Genomic DNA, 24,786 nt, shown 5'->3' with positions numbered 1-24,786 from the left:
AAAAGAGGAAGACACAGGAGATCCCTCACTCTGTATGTATGCACCAAGGAAAGGCCACATGAGGACATAGCCAGGAAGAGGGTCCTCGCCAAGAACCTGACCATATTGATTGGTACCTCGATCTTGGACTTCCTGCCTCCAGAACCATAAGAAATAAACGTTAGCTGCTGACACCACCCCGTCTATGGTAATTTGTATGTAGCAACTGGAACTAAGACATGGTTTATAAGCACCTTATGAGTGGGGTATCATCGGCCCCATCCAATTAATAAGGAAGTTGACATTCAGAGAAAGAAGGAGGCGTGGCCTTGGTCATAGTTCCAGGGCGGGGGTGGGGGCGGGAACCAACCTGGGTCTGGCTGGTGTCAAACTTCAGGCTTCTCCTCTGCTCCCTGTCATTTCTGTAGTGCCCCCCGCTCCCATAAACAAGGATCAACACATCGCATCGATCCCTTTGTAAGAAAGCCTTCCTCCAGCACTGTGATAACACTTCAACTCATCTCAAATCCATGGCTGAATCAATGCGTCCAAGCTGAGGGTGATGCCCAGACGTCAGGGACACTCTGCCTTCCTGGTGAAGAGTTTAATGTCTAGGAGCAATGTCAGACTCCTAGTCTATAAAATCCCTCTGGTTGTCTTAGAATTATGACACTATTACCACTTCTCTCCTAAAGAAACTGCCCTGGGGGCGCCTGGGGGGCTCAGTCGGTTGAGCGGCCGACCTCGGCTCAGGTCATGATCTCACGGTTCGTGGGTTCGAGCCCCGCGTCGGGCTCTGTGCTGACAGCTCGGAGCCTGGAGCCCGCTTCGGATTCTGTGTCTCTTTCTCTCTGCCCCTCCCTCTGCTTGCAGTCTGCCTCTCCCTCTCTCAAAAATAAACTTTTTTTTTTTTTTAATTTAAAAAAAGAAGAAAAGAAACTGCCCTTACCAGGGAAGTTGACTTGGTCTCTTTCAATTAATCACTTTAGAATTCTAAAATCTATTCAGATCTAAAACATTAATGGTTTGCTCTGCGTTGACACAGTTTCAGATGCACAACGAGGCGAGCTATGCGCCCTTTTGCCAGGAAAAACCCAACAACACCTAGGTGACTATCACGTAGGCCGAGTGAAATCACATGACATATGGGAAGGCCACACGTACCGACGGTCCTGACAAACTTATAGGGCCAGAAAGGGAATGTGAGCCACACAGTTGTAATGACTGGTAATGACTGTGGGTGGAAAATTTCTTCCATTTCTCAATCTGATAAGCTTGGCTTACAAAAATCAGAAGTTTCAGAAGCAGACAATGCCAACATCAAAGGCCGGTTATGCCACTTACTAGGGGAGGGACTCTGGCTAAATTACTTCTCTGAGCCTTAGCGTTCTTATACGTAAAAGTTGGGCCAATAATATTTACACAGAAGGGATTTGATAGGATTTAAGCCATCTGACCTAGATCCTGGCAGGGTACAGGCATACGGAGGTGGTGCCCCTTTGATCATTATGCTCTGCACCCACTGGGTCTCCATGGCCAGCAATTGTGTCCCCCTCCAAGAGACACTTGGCAACATCTGGAGACATGTTTGGTTGTCGTAACTGGGAGGGGATATGTTATTGGCATCTAGCAAGTAAGGGTCGGTGATGCTGCTAAATAAACATCCTGCCACACAGAACACGGTCCCCAGAATGAATTTTCTGTCCCCAGATTTCAACAGGGCCAAGGTTGAACCACCCTGCTGTGTCCCCATTGCATGGTAGGGACTCTCTTTCAAGCGGGGACCTGGCGACACTTACAGTGAGTGTGGCTGAAAGCTCCAGCAGAAACGGTCGTCCTGCCCCTGGGACATGGGACACAGGCCACGCTCCCTGCCTGTTCTTGGTAGAATCCGATGGGACAGGGAATGCAGATCTCCTCCTGAAAATAACTTCCCTCAGGACACTTGACTGGAAAAGAGAAACAGAGAAATGATGTTAAAGAAAAGATTCTGGGGGCGCCTGGGGGCGGGGCGCCTGGGGGGCTCAGTCGGTTGAGCGTCCGACCTCAGCTTAGGTCATGATCTCACGGTTTGTGGGTCCCAGCCCCGCGTCGGGCTCTGTGCCGACAGCTCAGAGCTTGGATCCTGCTTCAGATTCTGTCTCCCTCTCTCTCTGCCCCTCCCCCACTCACACTCTGTCTCTCACAAATAAAATTAAAATGTTAAAAAACTTTTTAAGAAACAAAGAAGAGATTCTGGCTTTACAGGTGTCACCTCGAAACACACAGGCCATGTGAAATCCCAGCAGCAGGACAAAAGCTCACTCACTGAACAAGTGCCCAGTGAGAATCTGCAATGTATCAGACTCTCAGAGTCGAGGGTAAGCTGTGGGAAGGGTAGACGAGGCTCCGGCCCTTCAGGAGCTGACGGGCTAGTAGGATAAGAGGCTGTCCGACAAGAACTTCAAATGTGGGTAAAGCGAGGCAGAAGAGGAGTGTACGTCAGTGAGGAAGGCCCTCTGAGAGGTGATGCTTGACACCAAATGATGGGGAGCACCCTGGGCAAAGAGCCAAAGAGTATTCAAAGCAGAGATGACAGCAAGTGCAAAAGTCCTGAGGCAGGAGTGAGTTCGGATTAGTCAAGGAACAGAACGAAAACAGCCAGACAAAGCCAGCTACTAAGCTAGGGCTTAGCAGACAAAGGGAAGACTGGCACGAGACGAGGTTTGGGAACAACTTGAAAGATGAGGGTCCATCGCTCAGTTGCCAGGGGAACGCTGCCCTAACTGGAGGGCATGGTGGGGCGCAGCCTGGGGTGCAAGCTTGGGGGTTAGAAGGATTGGCTCAGGTCCCTCTCCCCGCGACACCTAAATGACTATGGACTTCCCGGAGGCTCCATTTTCTCCTCTGTGAAAGGTATTAATAATACGATCCCGTTGGAATGTAATGATGATCATAATGCCAGACTCATATACACTCAACAAATGGTCGCTATTTTGTTTTTCATTTTTAATTCCAGTGAGTTCACCTACAGTGTTATATTAGTTGCAGATGTACGATCTGGCGATTCAGCACATCCCTGCATCACCTGGGGCTCATCATGGCATGTGCACTCCTTGATCCCCATCAACAATCTCCCCCACTCTCCCACCCATCATTATTTTTATACTTGAGGGAGTCCTTCCTTGACATCGGCCAGCCTCAATATCCACGCTGTCCAAACAGGGCAACTTCAACAATTCAGCACCCTCTCATTAGACTCATGCGGCCTCTCCCTGCCGGTTGGTCATCGATGGCGTTGCTCAGATCTGGGACCACGGTGAGGTGAGACACCCAGGGCACAGGATTCACGGAGGCCCTCGCTGTCGGGTTGTGGGGTTTCCGATTTACTCAGGAATACCAAGTATGACCCTGAGAGGGAGGCCTCCGTACATCACGCCCCCTGGAGGCCTCACTGGCCTCGTTCCTCACCTCCCTGTGCTACCCTGTTAATCTGCAGACTCTCAGTGCTTTCTGCCCCCTCTGGTTCTCACATTTCTAGTCCTTTCTCATCTGTTCCTCTACTACGATCCGGGCTGAGGAACCAGAAACCCCAACTAGAGAGACGCATATTTCCCAAGGGTTGTTAGGGTCCGGGAGCTCTAGCTTAGGAAAATGCATAAGTTTGGCCCCACTGATACTGATGGCTCAGAGAAGGGGTGGGGAGAAAAGAGGTTCTTTTTGCTTTCTTTCTTGGTTCTGGGCTGTGTTCCCAGGAGTTTGCCAAATGACTTCCAGAAGAAGCGAGCTGTTACCCAGTGAAGGCGAGAGCCGGAAGCCTGTCTGCTCTTGGGACCCCTTCTCTGGGCCCGGCACTCTGCCGTGGGCCTCATGGCCATAACCACAGCACACCCGTGAGTCGGTGTTTTACCCTCATGTCGCAGATGAGGAAGCTAAGCCTTGGGACATTCATGCATGACTCCCTGGCATGCTTCATGCAAAGGGCTGTGGGAAAGTAAAATCACAGGTCACACCAAGCATGGTGCCACGATCCTCCAAGAAAGGTAGCATCCTCTTTCTAGACCGGAAAAAACTGAAGCTCAAGGTCAAGGTGGGCCGGGCGATAAGGTGAAAGAGGTGCATTTGAGCCCCCTTCCCTAAAAACCAAAGCCTTCTCTCCATCCTCCAGTTCGAGCACCTTCCCTCGACAAAAAAAGTGAGCGCGAACGTGTGGGACGTGGAGCCAATGTTGCCTCAACCGCCATCTCTCTCTCTCTCACGCACACACGCCCGGCACGTCTGACTAAACCGGAAACTCGGGGCACATCTTGGAAACCGAACGATGTGTTTTCCGGTCTGCCCCTGAGCAATTAACCCCCTCCCCCAGACAGTGGGGTTTCATTACTCCTATGAGTCAGGTCCCTGATCATCTCGAGTATTTTAAGCCGAGGACGCGGACTATTTTTTCAAGTGGTCTCCGAATTCATCGCTAAGGGAAAACAAAGCCTCTTCCACCGGTTCCAGCTGCCGGGCCTCCCAACCCGAGGGGTGGGTGGGGGGCAGAAGGAGAGAGCGGGGACTCACTTTCATTGTAAGCTCAGCCACTTGCAGGCCTCACGACGATGCTCGAGGAACCCGCGTCCTGCTTCTCTCTGCCTGTGCCGTCAAAGCCTTTCCACCCACGGGAACGCCGTGCTCAGGTCAGGGTGAGGCTCGATAGCCTCCCCCCTCCCCCGGCAGGCGTGGGCTCTCCGAGACCCCTCTGCCCACAGCAACAAGTTGGCACCCATCTTTCAATTAACTCCCTCCACGAAATCGTCAGAAACTCCTTTGGTCTCGGTGCCCTCCTTCATAAGAGGAGACAGTCTGGCCTGTTGGAATTCGAGGGCTTCACCAAGGTTCCGGGTCAGGCCATCCCTCCAATCACCCTGTCCCCATGGGCCCCCAACCATGACAGCCATGCCTCTGCTGACGAAAAGTATCAGCGAGGAAGTGTAACAGCCCTTCACGCCCTCAGCCCGCTCCGCTCCACCCCGCGCATGGCCCTGTCGCTCTCCGGCCTGGAATTCTCCCCCGGCACCCCCAGCAGGCCACCCCTGGCCAGCCCCAGGCCTCTCCCTCCCTGGCTCCTGCCTATCTCTCTGAGAGCCGCCATATCCCCACACACCCCACTCTCCAGCCATACAGACCACCGGCTCTGTCATCATTCGGCCACAGCTTCGTGACTCCTTGCGCTAATCTCCACTTCCGGAATGCCCTTCCGCACGGTAGCACCCTCAGCACACAGGCACGCACACGCACACGCGCACACGCACGCACACACGGACGCGTGCACACCCCACTCCTTGCCTGCTCTTCCCTGAGCAGCGATTCCGACGCACCTGGCATCCCAGCGAGCCTTCCCTGACCCGCCCGGACAGGGATGGAGAAGCCTTTCTCACTGACGCCTAGATGGCTTTTCATTTCTCTCTCCCCACCTAGACTGTCAGTTCTTTGAGAGTGGAGTTCTGGCCTTTGCTTCCATGACTATGAAACCTGGGGCTTAACACCTAGGTATGCTTTGAAAGCTTCGATGGATGGATACCATAGATGGGAAGAAGGCAGGAAGAGGGAAGAAGGGAAGAGGAAGGAAACAAGACGTAACATGTTACTTCGGGGGGAAAAAACACCCACAGAGAAGGAGCTCTGTTTGAAGAACTTGTAGTGAACGAAAGTTAATGTGGTCCAGAATGGAGAACGGAAAACCCGGACAATTTCTCTGACATTCTCCTTACTGGACCAAACGGGTATGGAAGTTGCCAGCAGGTAATTCCGAAGGGAAGCCACGTGGTTGGCCTTGAGGCAAGAGGGGGGACATAACTGACCCCGTCGAAGCTGCAAACAGAGCCCGGGCCTCCTCTGCAGGTTTTGTTCCCGGGGTAAGAGCCGCCAGGCCTGCGTGAGTCACAGGGGGTGGATGCTCCCCACCCCCAGCCCCCACCGGCCCCCAGTCACTGCCCTCCGAGGGGATCATGCAGATTAGCCGCCCCCGGAAACGATACACAGAAACCCTGCTTCGTCTCCCCAGGACAATGCTCTGCTTGTAGCCCCACAGCTGTGTCCCAGATGTGCTTCAGAAGGAGAAAGGGCCAGTTAGAGGAGCTGCAAGGACCCAAGGGCATGATTTCACAAAGAACCCCCTTGTTGAGAAGACAGCAGTGTGAGGCAGGGGACGAAGAATCGGGAATCAGGAGAGCTGGGTTCGGATCCCAGTGTGGTCAACGAAAAAGGCCATTTGTTGAGAGGCCACCAGGTAGGAAGAGGCGCACTGACTGCATCATGCCAGGCAAACCACAACCCCCAGGAAACAGGTGTTATCATCCCTCTTCTTCAGAGGATGCCTCGTGAGGGTAAGTGATGTCTCAAGAACCCACGCGGAGAAAGTGTCGGAGCAAGGACTCGAACCCAGCTCCACCTGACGTCAAAGAGCAGTCTCCCAATACTCCTAACTCTATGCGGCTGGCTGCCTCATCCAGACAATGGGATTGATAATACCTGGCCCTCTAGACCGGAGAAACCCAATGAGGCCCCAGCACGTATTAGAAGTTCAATAACAAATAGATATTGTCATCAGTACGGGAGAAAATCCAGGGCTCCCAGGGCTGGATTTTCGTGAATTCCATTCCAGACCTTTCTAACTATTTGGAGTAAGGAGGTAGGGCTGCATGGCATGATCGACAATTCTTCTGAGTCATGAAAAGCTACAGCGGCTGAGAAACAGAATGTAGGTTTATCTAAAGTTAGGATTGGCAACCTGTAGCCCGTGGGCCAAATTCAGCTCACCTTTCTGCATAGCAAATAAAGTTTTATTAGAATACAGCCACGCGGGGTGCCTGGGTGACTCAGTCGGATGAGCGTACAACTTTGGCTCAGGTCATGATCTCGTGGCTCGTGAGTTCTAGCCCCATTATCAGCCTCTGTGCTGACAGCTCAGAGCCTGGAGCCTGCTTTGGATTCTGGGTCTCCCCCTCTCTCTGTCCCTCCCCTGCTTGCCCTCTGTCTTGCTCTCTCTCAAAAATAAATAAAAACATTAAAAAAATTTTAATAAAAAATAATTAAAAAAGGAATACAGCCATGCTTTTCTCCCTACAATGGATGAGTTAAGTCATCGAGACAAAAGCCATAGGGTCTGCGAAGCCTAAAATACTTGCATTCCGGCCCTTTATGGAAGAAACTGGCCAACTCCTGTCTTGCAGCAAATGTAGCCCAGAAGAACCTGTCATTCAGTCGAATTTCCAGGCCACCCTGTGGTTCCCAGTCTCTCTGAAGCCACCCTGAGTTGTGGCCCCCACTGGTTGACATCCTTCAGACAAGACTGTTGAGCTCCGAACTCAGCTTCCCCTCCTTCCTCCCAGTGGAGCTGGGCTACCCATCCTGTCAGGCAGGAAGTAATAATCTAATAATCAATAGAGTTCCCTAGAAGGAAACTTAGGATCCTATTTCCGGACCAGCGCTTTCTCTTACATGCAGAGAATGGGCCCTGGGAGGGAATGTAAAGGCAGAGCCACTCAGTACAGCCCTGTGACCTGGCCCCTGACCAGCACCTGTCCCACGTCCTGTCCCTCCACCCCTGGGCTCCACGCTCCAGGATGTGCACCCAGATGGGGTTCCCAGACCCCTTTCCCAGCACTACCTGGGTGACCATAAAATCAGACTCCTGCCCCTGCTCTTCCATACACAGCCCCCCCCACACACGCACGCCCTTGGCAGTAGATGCCGGGTTCTTCACGGTCAGTCCAAGAACACAGTGGTGGGTGTTCTGAATGCCTCAGTCACTATGACCCTGCTTCACCCACCCTGGCAGGGGGCACCTTCCACCCCTGCTCCTACTTCTCATCCTTTCTGTTTGGGCAGCTCTGTGAGGTAGGAAGAGCGGGGGTTCTGGCCCCAGAGGACCTTGGGTTACTCAGGCACAGCCAACTGGTTCCACGAACCCGAGTCCCTCCTTTGAGTCGGCCCTGCCCTGGACCCTAGAGATGCTGTATCTCCTTTCATCTGAGCCTCAACCCCTTCATCTGTCAAATGGCGGAATGGCGGGTCACTGGGGGCCACTGTGAGCAGTAAATAGCTGTGAAAGTGCCTCGTAAACTACAAAACCCTCTGTAAATATCAGCAGTGAGTGAACCGGGTGCGTTTCTGGCTTCTGTGTTAAGATTTAGCTGCATCTCGGGGCATCTGGGCGGCTCAGTCGGTTGAGCGTCTGACCCTTGATTTCGGCTCGGATCATGATCTCATGGTTTGTGAGATCAAGCCTGCACTGTCACTGCTTGGGATTCTCTCTCTCACACTCTCTCTCTGCCCCTTCCCTACTCATTCTCTCCTTCCCCGCCCCCCTCTCAAAATAAATAAGTAAATTAAAAAAAAAAAAAAAGAATTAGCTGCAACCTAAATCCAACGTGGACTTTAGAGCTTGGCATGGGCTTCACAAAAGGAAAAGTCATGTAGTTCTTGTGTTGGAACCAATATAAATAACGGAAAAATAAATAACCGAGAAACATCTCCCCTTGCTTCAGCTCCGCAACAATGTCTCTCTGTCTCGTGCCACGTGGGAGGAAGACTTCTCGTTGTGACCCTTGGAAGTAGGAGGCCGAAAAGACAGCCACATCCTGATCCGTGGGCACCGCAAACACGTTAGGCTACACGGCAGAGGGAAACTGAGGCCACAGATGGAATCAAGGTTGCTAACTGGCTGACCCTAATATAGGGAGGGTGCCCTGGATTGCCCAGTTGTGTGTGACCACTGGGTCCCCAGAAGGGACAGATGGGAGTCCAAGGAGGTGTGATTTGAAGCGCGTCCAGAGAGCTACTATGGTACTGTCGCTTTGGGGATGAAGGAAGAAATGTGGGCAACGTCACGTCTAGAAGCTGGAAAAGTCAAGGTAACAGCTTCCCTCCGGTAGGAAGGCAGGCCTTGCTGACTTCTTGGTTTTAGCCCAGGGAGACCCGAAGAGGAATTCAAACCTGCGGAACCGTATGGTAATAAATGTGCGCCGTTTCAAGGCACGGAGTTTGCGACGATTTGTCGCGGTAGCGACAGGAAACCCGTGCAGCTCCCGTTCAAGGAATGTGCAGCCGCGTTCTAGAAAAAAAACCACTTCCAAAGCTACTTGGGGTAAAGGCCAGGACGGCAACCCCAGTAAACCTCTGTCAGAAACCACCGCCCCTGGGTGGTAAAGCCCTGGGCTGATCAGTGGCCGCTCGGACCCGGTGGTGAGTGAACGGTGCCATAACCAGACTAAGAGATGTTGGGGAGTGCACGGGGCGGACGTCAACCTTCTCCACAAAGACAGTGGGGCCCGCACCCCAAAGTCCAAGTGGGTCAAGAATGAAGAAGAAGGGTCACCTCAACATCAGGGGTTCCTCTGCCATGCCACCCACACCTCTGGTTTCAGCTACCACCTAACGGTAATGACTCCGCACCCACGCACAATGGGTTACCGGGAGACCTGCCGAGCAGCTAAACGGATGACTCTCCACTCTCTAGGTGCGGAGGGACCGCCTCCAGTGCCCTGGTGGCCCTTTTCATAGCCTCGCGTGTCCGAAAACAGCAGTCCCAGGGCTGGGCAAGGACCTACCACACCCCGGTGGGTCCCCAGGGGCACTGCCGGTGGCCAAGACTTGGCGGAATCCTTCCAGGCACCCAAACCATGTCCTGGGAGAGGTGCCGAAGCTGTCTCCCTGGAGGAAGTAGATGGAGGGGTCTGCTGGGAATGTCTTGGAATCCAGATAAAGCTGGAACTCTCCACTTTGGATCAGATCCGCGAAGCGTCCGATGAGATCCTTGCCGACTAAGGCCTCCTCTGTAAGACACACGATGAGGCAGGAATGTCACATTGTTCTCTGCAAGGCCCGGGGGGGGGGGGTGTCAAGGGGCAGAGCCACCCAGAATGTCCACAGGGAAAGGGGACGTAAGCATTGCCGGGTTTCTCATTTTACAGGGGGAGACACCGAGGCCCACAGGAGGGGACGGCCGGGCCCAAATTCAGTCAGAAGCACTACTGAGACTTTAACCCGGGTCTCTGGATCCTGCCATTTCTGTGTCATCAGTATGATCCCCACTGGTACGAGCTATCGTGTCTTCAGTCACGAATTTCAGACGCACCACATAGATACACGGCTGTCTTAACCTGTGGCAAGCCACCGTCTCTGAGCCTCGGTCTCCCCATCTGCAAAGTGGGGCTGGCAATGCTTCTCTTGCAGTTGGTGGCGATGACGAGGGAGGATGTGTATGATGGGGCCACTCAAAGAGAAGCCGGAGCCTCCAGGAGGCCGTGGTTAGTTAAACGCCCAAGCGGCCTCCCGCTGTTGACCCCTAAGTATTTCCTAGGAAGAAACCAGATGAGCACGACATCCGGAGCTGGGCCGGATGGATCCCTGCGTGCCATGAACATCCATGCTCCGGCAGGCTCCTGTCAAGCCCACCCAGGGCCCGAAACCACAGGCATCAGCATGGACACCAGGAATAAGCATCTCCTCTCTTGGCAGCTTCAGACGTACCTGAATCGCCCTGGGTCTTTCCAGAAGAAGATGAAAAGGGACCCCCCCCCCCCCCGGTAGCACAGAGGTCAGGCTGCAGCCAGTCCTGACCTTGGGCGTTTGGCCACTGGACCGGATGGTAGGAGAGCAGGGGTGGGGGCTCCCCACTCTCCGGTCGGCGATATGGATTCTGTCTACACTGGCTCCCGGCACCATCACAAAGTCCATTCCTTGGATCCTCTTGCTCTCTCAATCCATCCACACACCTGCCCCACTTTACACAGTATAATAATGGGTTTAAATAGTGTCACTGGTCTGAGATGTTTTAGAATTACAAGTGCGCAGAACGTAGATTATAAACCAACACAGACTGTCACCCTCCTCCTCTTCCCTGCTTCACCCCTGTCTCCCCGTCGGTGCCCAGAAAATCAAGAGAAGAATTTAAAAGTGTCCACATAAGTATACTCAGGTGATATTATTTAACTGTAGTAAGCCACTAACAGAACATTGTTCATTTTTATGTACTTTTTTTTTAAATTTTTTTTAACGTTTATTTATTTTTGAGACAGAGAGAGAGAGCATGAACAGGGGAGGGTCAGAGAAAGAGGGAGACACAGAATCTGAAACAGGCTCCAGGCTCTGAGCCGTCAGCACAGAGCCCGACGCGGGGCTCGAAGTCACGGACCGTGAGATCATGACCTGAGCCGAAGTCGGACGCTTCACCGACTGAGCCACCCAGGCGCCCTTATGTACTTTTTAATCACTGGCGCCTCCAAGGGCCAAGTACATCATTCTCTCACTAGATCCTAGTAAGAAGGCATTACAGGCTCCACTGGCACGTGACAGATGGAGAAACTGAGTCTCCATGCCATCAAGGCAGAAGCACAGGAAAACATACCGATGTCACGCACATCAGGAAGAGAGGCTGGGGGAACGTCCTGGAGCCGCAATTTCCATGTGACATTCACTCCTAAACGCTCGCCACTCACACATTCCACCTGCACCGTGGAACCATCGCAGACGGGAATGGAAACGGGGCTCCCAAAAGTCTTTGCCTGCATGGAGACAGATACCTTTAGTTCTAGAACACGGAGTCGGGAGGCAGCTTCGCTGAGCCCACACCAGGCGCCAGAACGTGGCGGATGCTACTTCCTTCCAACCTCCCTTCAACCCACCCGAGGGGGCAAAAGGCACCATCAACCCCCTTTCCCTCTGAAAACCATGAGGGTCCAGTCACCTCCGCACAAGTCAAAGTTCATCCCGGTTCACGCCGGATTCTTTTTTCCCTGTTGCATTAGTATATTACTGATTAAAATCCGTCCCGACCACTTTAACTAGCATTTGGCTTTGTTCGTCTTTGACAATCCTCAGGGCCTACAATCATGCCCAGCCTGTAATAGGCACTCAAACATTTGTTACATGGAAGGAGGAAAGAAGGAAAGAAAGAACTTGGTGCAACAAAAGAGTCTAAACACACCTGGATTAGCTATCCAACTTGGGCAACTCACGTACCCTCAGTGGGCTTTAGTTAATACACTTAGAAATCAAGGGCCACTAAGGCCCACTGAGCAGAGTGCTGACGTAATTAGAGACAAGAAATGCACAATTTCTAGAATGGTTCCAGGGACACAGTCAGGGCTCAACAATGAATAGCTATCACTGCCATTGTTGCCAAGTACATTTCTTTGAATAAAAGGGGGCAAAGTATGTTTCTCTTTGTTTTAGAATCACAACTGTCTGTATCTGTTTTCGTGAAAATGTACGTTCTCCAAAATTCTTAGCATGCGGTGTTAAAACTGCGTTGCTCTCTGAGTTAACAAGCTTGGAGCAGAACGAGTCACTTATTTAATTGAGTGACTTTTATTTATTTTTTAACGTTTATTTACTTCTGAGGCAGAGAGAGACAGAGCATGAATAGGGGAGGAGCAGAGAGAGAGGGAGACACAGAATCCGAAGCAGGCTCCAGGCTCCGAGCTGTCAGCACAGAGCCCGACGCGGGGCTCGAACTCACGGACCCTGAGATCGTGACCTGAGCCGAAGTCAGTCGCTCAACCGACTCAGCCACCCAGGCGCCCCTAATTGAGTGACTTTTAAAGACTCCCTCTGTGAATACTTGTGACTTCAAATCACAGAAGCCTTTGCCTATTACACAGCTAAAGACTCTGGAAGGCAGCATCTTCCTTCCAGGGGGAATCCATAATGCCTTCCGGCAGGTTTGGTCAAGACACGTCCGGCACAGTGGTTCAGGGAGCGCATCCTGGCGTTTCAGTCTTCCTGCACCCCGTACCCGGACCCTTCCTCCGCAGGTGCTGGTAGGACAGCACGGGCGTTCACAGCTCTGTCCCCAGGTCATCTGCCCGGCTCCACCAACCCCAGCTGTGTCACTCTGGACAATTACGTTAACCCTCCAGGCTTCAGCCCCCTCATCCACAAAACGGGAACAGTAATAGGATCCCCGCGAGCATTGCTAGTCCGGGCCAACAGCGCACGGGGCTCGCCACACGATAAGTGCTCGGCACACGTTTGGTTTGTCACCTTTATGCAGAAAGGGGGGCCGGTAAGGAGTGCGGATTCCATCCCTGCCGCTACGTAATTAGCCTTGGCCAAAGGTCTCTCTCAGGGTGAACCTCGGTTTGCCTATCGGTAGAATGAGTGGGAGCAGGACCCTAGGTTCCCTTGAGCCCCGAGGCCCCCCGGACACGGTGACCCCGAGCCCAGTCCGAGCCCCCGCCCGCGCGGGAGGCCAGGCGCACACCTGGATCTGGCAGAAGCCCCGGGCCACGAGCTCGTCTGATATGAAGACCCGGAAAGCCGGCAGCAAGCCCGCGTAGTCGGCGCTGCACATCTTGCCTGGCGGGAGCCGGAGCAGGACCCGCGCTCGGGTCTGGACGGTCTGCCACAGCTGGGGCCCTGCAGGCAAGCGCCAGAGGTCAGCAGACGCGGACAGCAGACCCGTGAGACTCTCCTCTTTGGTTTTGCCTCTGCAAAAGGAGCCCTTCTTCGTTTAGCTCGGAACGCACAAGCACTCCCAGCTTGCACGGCCCCCTTCCCAGCACGGTGGTTTCTCTGTGAAATTACTGAGCACGCACCCTCCCAGCGAGCTCAGTCCGGCCTCGGCCTCTAAACCAGGCTGCTTGACATTCTGGGGCGGGGCAGGAGGGACCTGGACATTCTTCTTGGGAAGTCTGCCACATTACCTTGCATTCCAACAGGGCCACCGCATACGATGTTGCCAATTAAGGGGAGACCCCACAGACTGTATGAGAGACGCACTCTAAGGTTGCTCAGTGCACAACCTGCACAGTCGTACACGGTGGCCCTGCACTTAACTGTAAGAGCTCGAGGCTCGTGCCCCTCTTCTCCCAAGTGCCTGGCTCTAGAGCCAGTCTTGACAAGCCTGGTCTTAATTTCGGCTTAGGCCACTTTGTCACAGCCAGGGGGACAGACCACTTATTTGTCCAAATCATACTGGCCTTTTTATGGATACCATTTTCTATCCCAGAAATTTGCCGGAAATACTGCCTTTTGACACTCTGCGAACCCCCCCGGAACCTTGTGACCGTCCCAGGGTCTGGGTCTCCCTCTCTCTCAGACACCACCCCATTGCCCTGGGCGGACCCAGTGCCCGGTCCTGGCATCCACCCCTGCTCTGCCGGGCTGTGAGTAACTGTGGCCAGCCTTAGCCAAGGCAGAGGCAGTCAGAGCTCAATGCTGCCTCACAGCTGTGGGGGTGTAAGAACAGGTTCCGTGGGAGAGCAGGGAAAAGGGGCTCTGCCCATCTTCAAACAGGGCCCAGGCACACACTGACCAGAACTGGTGCCCCCCCGGAGGAGGGTCCAGCCCCAGATCTGCCAGGCATTAGGTGAGGAGCCCCAGATGGACCCGGGAGTGAGGCCAGTGAGTCAGAGTCTAGACAAACAGCTCTGAGCTTGTCAACACCATAGTAGCCAATAAGGCCATTGGAACACCTACCTCCTAAATACACTTCTGTATCCAAGGCATCCCAGGAAAGCCTGGAATGATGGCAGTTCTCCCAAGGAGCAGATTGTCCCAAAAGAAAGCGTAACCCTAGGAGTCTGTGAAACACATCTGCTCCTTCTAAGACAAAATGCCGGGGCACCTGACTGGCTCAGTCGGTTGAACGTCCGACTTCCGTGATCTCGCAGTTTCTGAGTTTGAGCCCCGCATCGGTCTCTCCGCTGTCAGCCTGTCAGCGCAGATCCTCTGTCCCCGTTTCGGCCCCTCTCCCACTTGCCTCCTCCCAAAAATAAATGAGTGTTTTTTAATTAAAAAAGAAGAAAGAAAGAAAACACTTTATTGGGCCCCCCTCTCCTGTTCCTGATGCCGCCCGGCTCACCGTGGAAATGCTACCCTCGGGCGGGGAGAATGCAGGTGCTCAGCCCTGAGCCCCAAGGGAGAAAGCAGGGTGCGGGGCAGACACTCACGCTGGCAGGCGTGGGGCTGGGGCGGCTGTGACACCCAGCGTCCCTCCTCGAGGCCACATAGCAGGGGCCCTGGCGGGAACGCACTCCAGTAGCCCCGGAGGCATCGCAGCTGGCACCGCTGGATGGCGGATCCCCCGGGGCCCGCGGCTCGCTCACACAGGATCGCTCCACCAGCCACATCCGACGTGTTGAACGGTAGCGGGCACTGGGGGCCTAGAAGGAAAGAGGGCCGCTGTGGGTGCCACTCGCACAAGGGGGGCCTGACGTCTCCCCTTTCGCCCTTTCCCAGCCTTGACCTCCCGGGGCCCCCTCCCTCCCCGCCCTCCTCTCCCACATCTTCGTGTCCAGCTTGGGTCCTTCCCATCTGGACATCCAGTTGCCAGGGGGCCTCTCCACCCCAGAGCCAGCACACCCGACCTCCTCGCCTGCGGCCGCGTCTCCCCCAGCTTCGGTGTCCCGAGCTCCACCCATGACGAACCCCAGTTGTCCCAAGCCACGCATGTGGCAGCACCTCAGATGGTCCCGTCCCCTCTGCCACAGACCAGCGAGGGCTACAGATCTCCTGTCCCGACTTTTCGTCTCCATGCACTTCCTTCCTTTAGGGTCAGCCACCGGTTCCCAAACTGCTACCTATGGAAGCTTCTGCACCAGGCTCCCCGCCTCTGGGATCAGACAACCCATTCAGTCCCCACTGTCAGCATAGAAGCTGCAGCGAAGCTGGTCAGGGCTCTCAACTGCCCTGAGGGCCACTGACCCACCATTCCCTCTCCTCTCCTCTCCTCCCCTCCCCCCTCCTCTCATCTCTTCTCCTCCTGCCGCTCTACCTTCGCGGGTCTCCCCTTCCCTGAACGTCCCATGCCCTTCCCTCTGCCTGCCCAGCTGCCTAGAATATTCCTTTTTTTCAAGCCTCCATCATCAACTCAACATCTCCTGCCTTCTACACCTTCTGCGGTTCCCCAGGGCGAACTTAGCGAGCTCTCAGGCCTCCTGCTGTGGACCTCCATGCTGTCAGTCACTCAAGACTAATCATGTGCACGCTGGTCTCCCCGCTGCACGGAGCCAGGGAGGAAAGAGGGCGCCCCTCCCTGTTCACCCAGAACAGAAGCTCCAGGAACGTACGTTAAATAAGTGGCTGAACGAGTAAACGAAAGAACAGACACACTCGGTGGGATCATTGAGCGCCCTATAGCGAGTTAATTAACTTCTCTGTGACTCCGTTTTCGCACCCATAAAACGGTGAGGATATTGCCTACCTCCTAAGGATGGCGTGAATCAAGATGCGTTAAGGGACAAAAAGAGCTCAGAGGAGTTACTGGCACATGACAGACAAATAGTCATTAATGTGAGTCCTGATGATGATGATGACGATGATTGTTAACCACAAGAGCACATCATCGCCTGCACTGGGAACTTCAGGATGTGAATTAACCCTTTCAGAGCAAGGAAACAGCTCTCGGTGTATTACAAGGGTAAGCTTCCTACACCCGTGATGTCTGATATCTACCATGACTTGTAGAGCTTGTGAAACTCTGTCATGATTGACACTTAATTTACCTTCCTCAAAACAAGCCTATGAAGTTGGCAGCCGTGGCATTTTCATCCTCCTTTTATAGATGAAGAAATGGAAGTCTAGAGACACAGGGCCAGGACTTGGGCACAGGTCCTTTGAAACTAACCGCTACCCTAGCAGGCAAGGCCCACACTTCCCCTTAGCCTGGTGCTGTTTATTTTTTCAAATATTTTTTTAATGGTTATTTATTTTGAGAGAGACAGACAGACAGAGCACGAGACCAGGGGAGGGGCAGAGAGAGAGGGAGATGCAGAAGCTGAAGCAGGCTCCAGGCTCCGAGCTGTCAGCACAGAGCCCGATGTGGGGCTCGAACTCACGGACTGTGAGATCATGACCTGAGTCGAAGGAGGACGCTTAACCGACTGAGCCACCCAGGCACCCCGGGTTTTTTTGTAATGTTTACTTATTTTTGAGAGAGAGAGACAGAGCGTGAGCAGGGGAGGGGCAGAGAGAGAGGGAGACACAGAATCCGAAGCAGGCTCCAGGCTCCGAGCTGCCAGCACAGAGCCTGAAGTGGGGCTCGAACCCATGGACCGTGAGATCACGACCTGAGCCCAAGACGGACGCTTGACCGACGGAGCCACCCCGGCGCCCCAGCCTGGTGCTGTTTAGAGAGGGGGATACACCCGTCCACTTGTAGACACGAGTGTTGGCGTCATGGGAATCAGCTGAAACCACATCCCTCCAGCCCTTCCCCGTCTCCCCCCTCACCTGCCCTGTCCTCGTGCCTCAAGAGTCCTCCCCAGCCTGCGTAAGGGAATAGATGAGTGGCACACCCACCCAGCAGCCCCGGGGAGCCCCTCGGGGGTCACAGCTTACTTTCACAGGCTGGCTGGCGCCCGGCCTCGCGGGTCCCAGGCACCTCCTCTCCGGTGGCGAGGACACACCAGCAGCTGCCTTGGGCCGGGTCACAGCGCACGGGGGAAGATCGTCCGTCCTCTGCCCCGCAGGCTGGGGTAGAGCCCGAGCTGGCTCTCCTGGGGAGGACTCCACTCGGGAGCACATCACAGAGGCTCGGGCCTGGACACAAAGACAAGCCAAATGGGCCCGTGGCCCACAGAGGTGCCTCCACCCACTGCCACCTGTCACACCCACCTGCAGGGCCCTCCAAGGTCTGGGGTGCTGGACTAGGACAGGCCAAAGACGGCACCCCGCCCAAATCCAGACTCCCCTACAAGCGCGCGCGCGCACACACACACACACACACACACTCTCTCTCTCTGCCCTCCAGGAACTTCATGTCTTTAAGGAGATTTAGGGAGGGAGGAAGGGATTGTGGCTGAGAGTGATGGGGGGACCACAGGCCATGCGCAGGGCAGTTTGGGAACCCGCAGAAAGGCACGGCGTTCAGCTCTGGAAGGGAGGCCGCGAAGGCGTCTGGAGGGACTGACACGTGATCCACGTAGGAAGCGGGGTGGGGAGGAGACTGAAGCAGAACGCACGCGAAGGCCCAGAGGGAAGCCAGCGTCCCCCTTCTTGAAAAGTCTGGCTGTAGTTTACAACACCTGGGTCCTGAGCGCGAGAGATGACGAGAAAAGAAAACCAAAGAGAGGAGCAGGAGCCCGACACGCAGGGGCCGATGGGCCACGGGAGGAGCCTGGGCCCCGAGGACCCTGGAGGAGGCAGAGCACATTGGCACTTGGGGGACACCCTGGTGACTTGGGTGCGGAACCCAGGCTGCGGGGCTGAGGCGGGGTGGGGGGTGGCGAGGGGCGAGGCAGGGGCTGGTTGTGGCCTCAGCGCCACTTTAATGGGGACCAGAGCCGGTTTGCATGTCTTGGTTGCAAAGCACAGCCCATTCCCTGCCACACGTGTCTTTCTCCAGAACCCACGGAGGTGAGGGCCGACTGCCCCTATTTTGCAGATGAGAAAACTGAGGCCCAGGGAGGCCAGAGGCTCCCACGGCTCTGGAAGCAGCAGAGTAGGGAGCTGGAGCCAGCGCTCATGGCGGGGTTGGGGCAGGGGGAGGGGCAGCTACTCACACGGGGCGCTGCTGTTGGTGGCCAGAGGCAGGCCCGCTCCTGAGGCTGGGTCCACACACCAGGCGCCGGCCTCCGACTCCTGCAGCCTCGCAAACTCTCCTGTCTGAGACAAAGCCGAGCTCATGTCTTCACCCCAGGGAAGACGCTTTTGCAGCCCACAGGTCGGTGGGCAGATGTCCAGAATGTCCCTTGCCGAAACCACCGGGGACGGTTTCGCCAAACAGAGAGAGGCGAGGCAGAGAAGACGCTATCCTGGTCCAGACCCTTTACATCCGCTCCTTAATTGATGGTTACCACAACCCCATGAGGCCAGGCCCACAGCGTTCTCATTTTCGGGTGGGGGAAACTGAGGCTCAGAGAGGGGAGGAGACAGAGCAACGTCCCATAGGGAGAGAATGGTGGGGCCGGGCTGGGTCTAAACCCATCCGGCCCCAAAGCCCAGCCACTGTCCTGAACCAAACTCCCCCCAGTTCCAGAAATGATTTTCAGCACGCGTCCCTAGAAGGAAGGGGACCTTTGGCACCTGTAACAGACAATGAGGGGGTCAGTAGAAGACAGCTACCCAGACCTTATCTGGCCAGGCCCGTCTCTCCCAGACTGTCCTGGGACCACCTGGGGAACACAGAGCAAGGCCAGTGGGGCCTCAGTTTCCCCGCTACAAAAAAAGAGGCAGGACTAGATTGATGTTTGCACACACTCCTTCTAGGAACTCTTGGTGGTAGAAAGTGTTACATCTCCTGCATCTGTAACGGAAAACCCTAAGAGGAAGCAGGGGTGCTGGAGAAAACCAGCGGCCCCAAGCTACCTGTCACTGTTTCCCTGAGCTTCTGTTGGCTGCTTTTCACATCATACTCTGCTGTGCCTTGTTTACAGGTAAGAAATGACAGTAATAACACTCGACATTCACAGGGAACATGACCCCAAGGGCCACTCTGTGCGAATCACCCCCACTCCCAGGGTGTCACTGCGTCCCTAGGAGGCAGGGACCCTGCTGTCCCCATTCTACCCAGAGAGGCCCAGAGAAATCAGATGATATGCCCCTGGTTACATGGCTTGTAATCCAAACAGGTAAGATTCAAAGCCAAGTGAAAGATTTGAGAAAATGTTATGGGACAAAGGCTTCAAATTGAGAACTTTCTAGCGAGACGGGAAACCATCAAAACCCTAGAGAAGAAAGCAGGAAAAAACCTCTCTGACCTCAGCCGCAGAAATTTCTTACTTGACACGTCTCCAAAGGCAAAGGAATTAAAAGCAAAAATGAACTATTGGGACCTCATGAAGATAAGAAGCTTCTGCACTGCAAAGGAAACAATCAACAAAACTAAAAGGCAACTGACGGAATGGGAAAAGATATTTGCAAATGACATATCGGACAAAGGGCTAGTATCCAAAATCTATGAAGAACTCACCAAACTCCACACCCGAAAAACAAATATCCAGTGAAGAAATGGGCAGAAAACATGAATAGACACTTCTCTAAAGAAGACATCCAGATGGCCAACAGGCACATGACAAGATACTCAACGTCGCTCCTTATCAGGGAAATACAAATCAAAACCACACTCAGATATCACCTCACGCCAGTCAGAGTGGCCAAAATGAACAAATCAGGAGACTATAGATGCTGGAGAGGATGTGGAGAAACGGGAACCCTCTTGCACTGTTGGTGGGAATGCAAACTGGTGCAGCCACTCTGGAAAACAGTGTGGAGTTTCCTCAAAAAATTAAAAACAGATCTACCCTATGACCCAGCAATAGCACCGCTAGGAATTTACCCCAGGGATACAGGAGTGCTGACGCATAGGGGCACTTGTACCCCAATGTTTATGGCAGCACTTTCAACAGCAGCCAAATTATGGAAAGAGCCTGAATGTCCATCAACTGACGAATGGATAAAGAAATTGTGGTTTATATACACAATGGAATACCACGTGGCAATGAGAAAGGATGAAATCTGGCCTTTTGCAGCAACGTGGATGGAACTGGAGAGTGTTATGCTAAGTGAAATAAGTCATACATATGTTTTCACTCTTATGTGGATCCTGAGAAACTTAACAGAAGACCATGGGGGAGGAGAAGGAAAAAAAAAGAGAGGGAGGGAGCCAAAACATAGAGACTCTTAAAAACTGAGAATAAACTGATGGTTGATGGGAGTGGGAGGGAGGGGAGGGTGGGTGATGGATACTGAAGAGGGCACCTGTTGGGATGAGCCCTGGGTGTTGTATGGAAACCAATTTGACGATAAATTTCATATGAAATTAATGAACTAATTAATTAAATTAAATAAATAAAATGCGTGGCATTAATAAAAAAATTGAGAACATTCTAGTCGTTAACTTAACCTTTCCTAGGGACTTGGGTCAAAGGCACAGCTACCCAGTTTGGGCTGTGGAAGGCTTGGGTCCTGTTCCCTAGCACCTGGGGCCTCCATAGGAGGCAGGCCGGGAGACCACCTGATCACAGCCTGCTCAGAATCACTTTGCCCTCTGTCAGAAACTGTGGTCTCCACCTCACCCTCTGTGCCAACAGAGGCCGGTACCCAGGACAATGGAACAGACTTCCATTCCAGCCATCGGGGGTTGTTAGCCAAGATAAAAGGCTAAAGAGGCCAATTTCTCTACAAAAATCAGTAATAACTGGGGTCCATAGTCACAGTTCCAAACAGCAACAATAATAAAGAATAATAATAAGGAAACTTTTGCTCAGTGATTTGCAGTCATCTCGCTTTCAGAAACTTCTAGGGGCCGAACAGAGATTGCCAACACGCGGCACGTAAGTGGTTAAGACTCCAGCAAGAATCCTTCCTTCGGGGGCTTTTTACATCAGTTCTGCAGCCATCCAGCAATGTAAAGCAGGTAACATTCTAATGCCTCCCGTTTATATAAAGAAACAGATATACTGGCCATACAATGTGGCCAGGATGACTTTAGGGTAAGTATGTCACCAACTATAGACATGCAGATTATTCTGCAAAGAAATGGAAAATATTTCCTTGGGGCCTCCGAACAATCCTAGCACTAGGCAGGATAAAAGGGTGGCCCAATCTTAGGATAAAATAAAGCAAACTGAGGCACAGAGAAGGTAAGCAAATTGCCCAAGGTCACACAGCCAGGGTCTGTCAGGGTAAAGAACGACCTAGGAGTTTTTAAGTAAAACAAGTATACTGAGAACTAGAAAAATCATCCCCAGTGTACATGAGAAAGTTCTGGCTGCCCTCCTCAAACCATCCCTGCGCTCTCAGAGCCTTACCTCTAGGCAGGTTGGGATGAACAGGTCTTTTGGAGATGGGTTTCCCTGGGACCCAGCCTGTTTCCAACTGGAAAGCAGCCCACTGGTTCGAGATGCCTCACAGGCGGTGGGGCCTGAGGAAGAGGAGGGGAGCTCTTAACAGACCGGCCGTGGGAGAGCAGGGAGCCCAGATGGGCCTGGGGGGTGGGGGTCAGAAGCTTGAGTCAGGGTAGAAGAGGTGTCCTGCACAGACAGAGGGAGCCTCAGAGGAGGATCAGGCCACGGTTCAGGGACAGAGACCCACATGCGGAGAGGCCGGTCCGTAGGGCAAGTGTGAGACAGTTGTCAAAACTGGAAGAGTGAATGAAAATGCCCGGGAGCAGGTGGGAGGAGGGGACCCCGGGCTCTTTCACCGTCACTGGGGACTCTCTGCACCTAGGAAGCGAGGTGCACAGAACACGAAGGACCAAGATCATGAGAGTCGTCAAGACTTGGGAATGCGGGAAAGCATGGCCTGGCTGCCCTCGGGGGCTGGTCTGTGGGTGCTTGGGGGCTGACCCACGAGCATCCTCAAGGTGGGGTGACAACAACGGGCTGGACCAGCCTAGAACAAACATGACAGCGACTATACACAGGGTCAGGCGGGACAGTTCCTCGGGGTTCACTTACACTGGGGGATCTGGGAGGAGCGGGCAGTCAGCGAGGCAGGGACGTACTCTCCCCTCCTGTCCACACACCAGCAGTACCCTGGGAAAGAGCCGCGGGTCAGAGGTTCAGGAAGTGCGCTGGGGGACTCGCCCCCAGGGGTCTCGCGCAAAACTCTCCTTCCGTGCACCCACAGCAGGGCCAGCAGGTTCCCATCTGTCCCCCCTGCCCACCATGTGCACAATCACACACCCCAATCCCCCCAGCAACCACGCACTTGACCTTCAGGCTGGCAGGTCACAACTTCCATCGCACAAATGGCACAAACCAAAGTCCAGAGAAACTAAGGGATTTGTCACCAGCTGCCAGAGGGGCCCAGAGTCCAGCTCACTGGCCCCAGTGCAAAGCCCTTTCCTCTAAATGAAAAGGAGGGTGTCACTCCACCCCTCATGGTGTCCATCCCGCTCACCAGTCCTGGCGTGGCATTGCACAGGCTCCCAACGTCCCCACGCGTCACACTGGGGCACGTAAGGGCCGGGCCGCAGAAGGGCGGATGCTCGCGTGGAATCATCTCCCCGGAGAAAGGCGCGTCTTTGATAGAAGTCAAGGGCTGGAGTCAGGAGAGAGGGGAGCAGAAACGTGAGCCGGCAGGCTGGAAAAGCCTCAGCAGTGTGGGCTCAGCCGCTGACAAGCCCCACGCACATTCTTGCTCCAACGTGAGGAGGCCTTCTTACTGATGTGACAAACAGTGCCTCCCAGAATAGGACAGAGGCTCCTTAAACAGTGGAGAGGCACTCATCAGGCTGCCCTTCAAAAATAAAAATGTAGGGGTGCCTGGGGTGGCCCAGTTGGTTAAGCATCTGACTCTTGATTTCGGCTCGGTCATGATCTCAGCATTCGTGAGATCGAGCCCCAAGGTGGGCTCCACATGCTGGGGGAGAAGCTTACTTAAGAGCATGTGTTCTCTCTCTCTCTCTCTCTCTCTCTCTCTCTCTCTGAGATAGATAGATAGATAGATAGATAGATAGATAGATAGATAGAAAGATAGATACATAGATAGAAAGATAAGATGATAGATAGATAGATAGATAGATAGATAGATAGATAGATAGATAGATAGATGTAGGCTGCAGTCTGAAGGAATCACTGCTGGCCTCTTTCAAATCACTTTCATATGAGGCCGTTCAGGTCGGTGAGATGTCCTCTGGCCCATGAAAGGGGAGACCCGTAGACAGCACTTACTCAACATGTCCTACAACAGCAGGCACAATCCGAATATAGGTTTTAGCTGATGAATCGTCATGGCAACCCTCTACGAGAGGTCACATCACCCCATCTGATGGGGACAGAACAGGTGGATCACGTAGCCTACCCCAGCCCCACGGCCGGGAAGTGGACGGAGTGGCTCTGAACACGAGAGGTCAGGGGGTGACACCCACCACGCTCCCACAATTTAGTGCTCCGGCCCCTCGAAGGCTTTGTTCCCCACAAAATCGGGTCCGGTCTTCACAACAGCCCAGGTCGTCTGCACTGTCACCCCAGGGTGCGGGACGGGCTCGGTGGGGCAGGCGAAATGACTCGCCGACGGTCACCCTGCCATCAGACTGTGCCCGTCCTCCGTGCTCGGCGTCCCCTGCCCTGCCTGGCTGTCCCTCACCGCACTCTCCACTACTGACATACTAGACGTTGTATGTGTTTGCTTCGTCCCCTCCATGCCAGCGCTTACGCCCTTTAGTGCAAAGATTTGTGCTCATTTTGTGTGCAGAGCTGTGTCTGCCTCATAGAAAGCACTCGAGAAATATTTGTTGGTGGGAATGCAAACTGGTGCAGCCGCTCTGGAGAAGAGTATGGAGGTTCCCCCAAAAATCAAAAATAGAACTACCCGACCCACCCAGCAATTGCACTACCAGGAATTTATCCCAAGGATACAACAATGCTGATTCAAAGGGGCACAAGCACCCCAATGTTTATAGCAGCACTATCGACAACAGCCAGACTATGGAAAGAGTCCAAATATCCCCCGACTGATGAATGGATAAAGATGTGGTTTATATATAGAGTGGAATATTACTCAGCCATCAAAAAGAATGAAATCTTGCCATTTGCAGCAACGTGGATGGAACCAGAGTGTATCGTGCTAAGCGAAATCAGTCAGTCAGAGAAAGACAGCTATCACAGGATTTCACTCATATGTGGAATTTAAGAAACAAAACAGATGAACATAGGGGAAGGGAAGGAAACCTAAGATAAAAAGACAGAGGGAGGCAAACCACAAGAGACTCTTAAATGGAGAGAACAAACTGAGGGCTGATAGAGGCGGGGGCGGTTGGGGTAAATGGGCGACAGACATTAAGGAGGGCACTTTTTGGGATGAGCACTGAGTGTCATATGTAAGAGATGAATCACTGGGTTCTACTCCTGAAGCCATTATTACACTGTAGGTAAACTAACTTGAATTTAAGTT

General features: G+C 53.6%; 1 protein-coding gene across 1 annotated transcript in view; it reads right to left on the bottom strand.

The window, feature by feature from the left end:
• The window catches only part of TG (thyroglobulin), a 254,365-nt gene that overhangs the window by 202,161 nt on the left and 27,418 nt on the right, over window positions 1-24,786 (bottom strand). Inside the window, exons 12-21 of the mRNA XM_047842433.1 lie at window positions 22,792-22,932; window positions 22,347-22,424; window positions 21,699-21,811; window positions 18,450-18,552; window positions 17,287-17,487; window positions 14,898-15,110; window positions 13,208-13,362; window positions 11,351-11,507; window positions 9,552-9,776; window positions 1,779-1,928 (exon numbers count right to left, since the gene is read on the bottom strand). Of these exons, the coding sequence (XP_047698389.1) occupies window positions 1,779-1,928; window positions 9,552-9,776; window positions 11,351-11,507; window positions 13,208-13,362; window positions 14,898-15,110; window positions 17,287-17,487; window positions 18,450-18,552; window positions 21,699-21,811; window positions 22,347-22,424; window positions 22,792-22,932 (1,536 nt within the window). The remainder of the gene's footprint in view (window positions 1-1,778; window positions 1,929-9,551; window positions 9,777-11,350; window positions 11,508-13,207; window positions 13,363-14,897; window positions 15,111-17,286; window positions 17,488-18,449; window positions 18,553-21,698; window positions 21,812-22,346; window positions 22,425-22,791; window positions 22,933-24,786) is intronic.

Source organism: Prionailurus viverrinus, chromosome F2 (assembly GCF_022837055.1).
Source record: "Prionailurus viverrinus isolate Anna chromosome F2, UM_Priviv_1.0, whole genome shotgun sequence".
NCBI classification, from domain to species: Eukaryota; Metazoa; Chordata; class Mammalia; order Carnivora; family Felidae; genus Prionailurus; species Prionailurus viverrinus.
The sequence above is the reverse complement of the archived record's forward strand: the minus strand, read 5'-3'. Positions and strand labels throughout refer to the sequence as shown.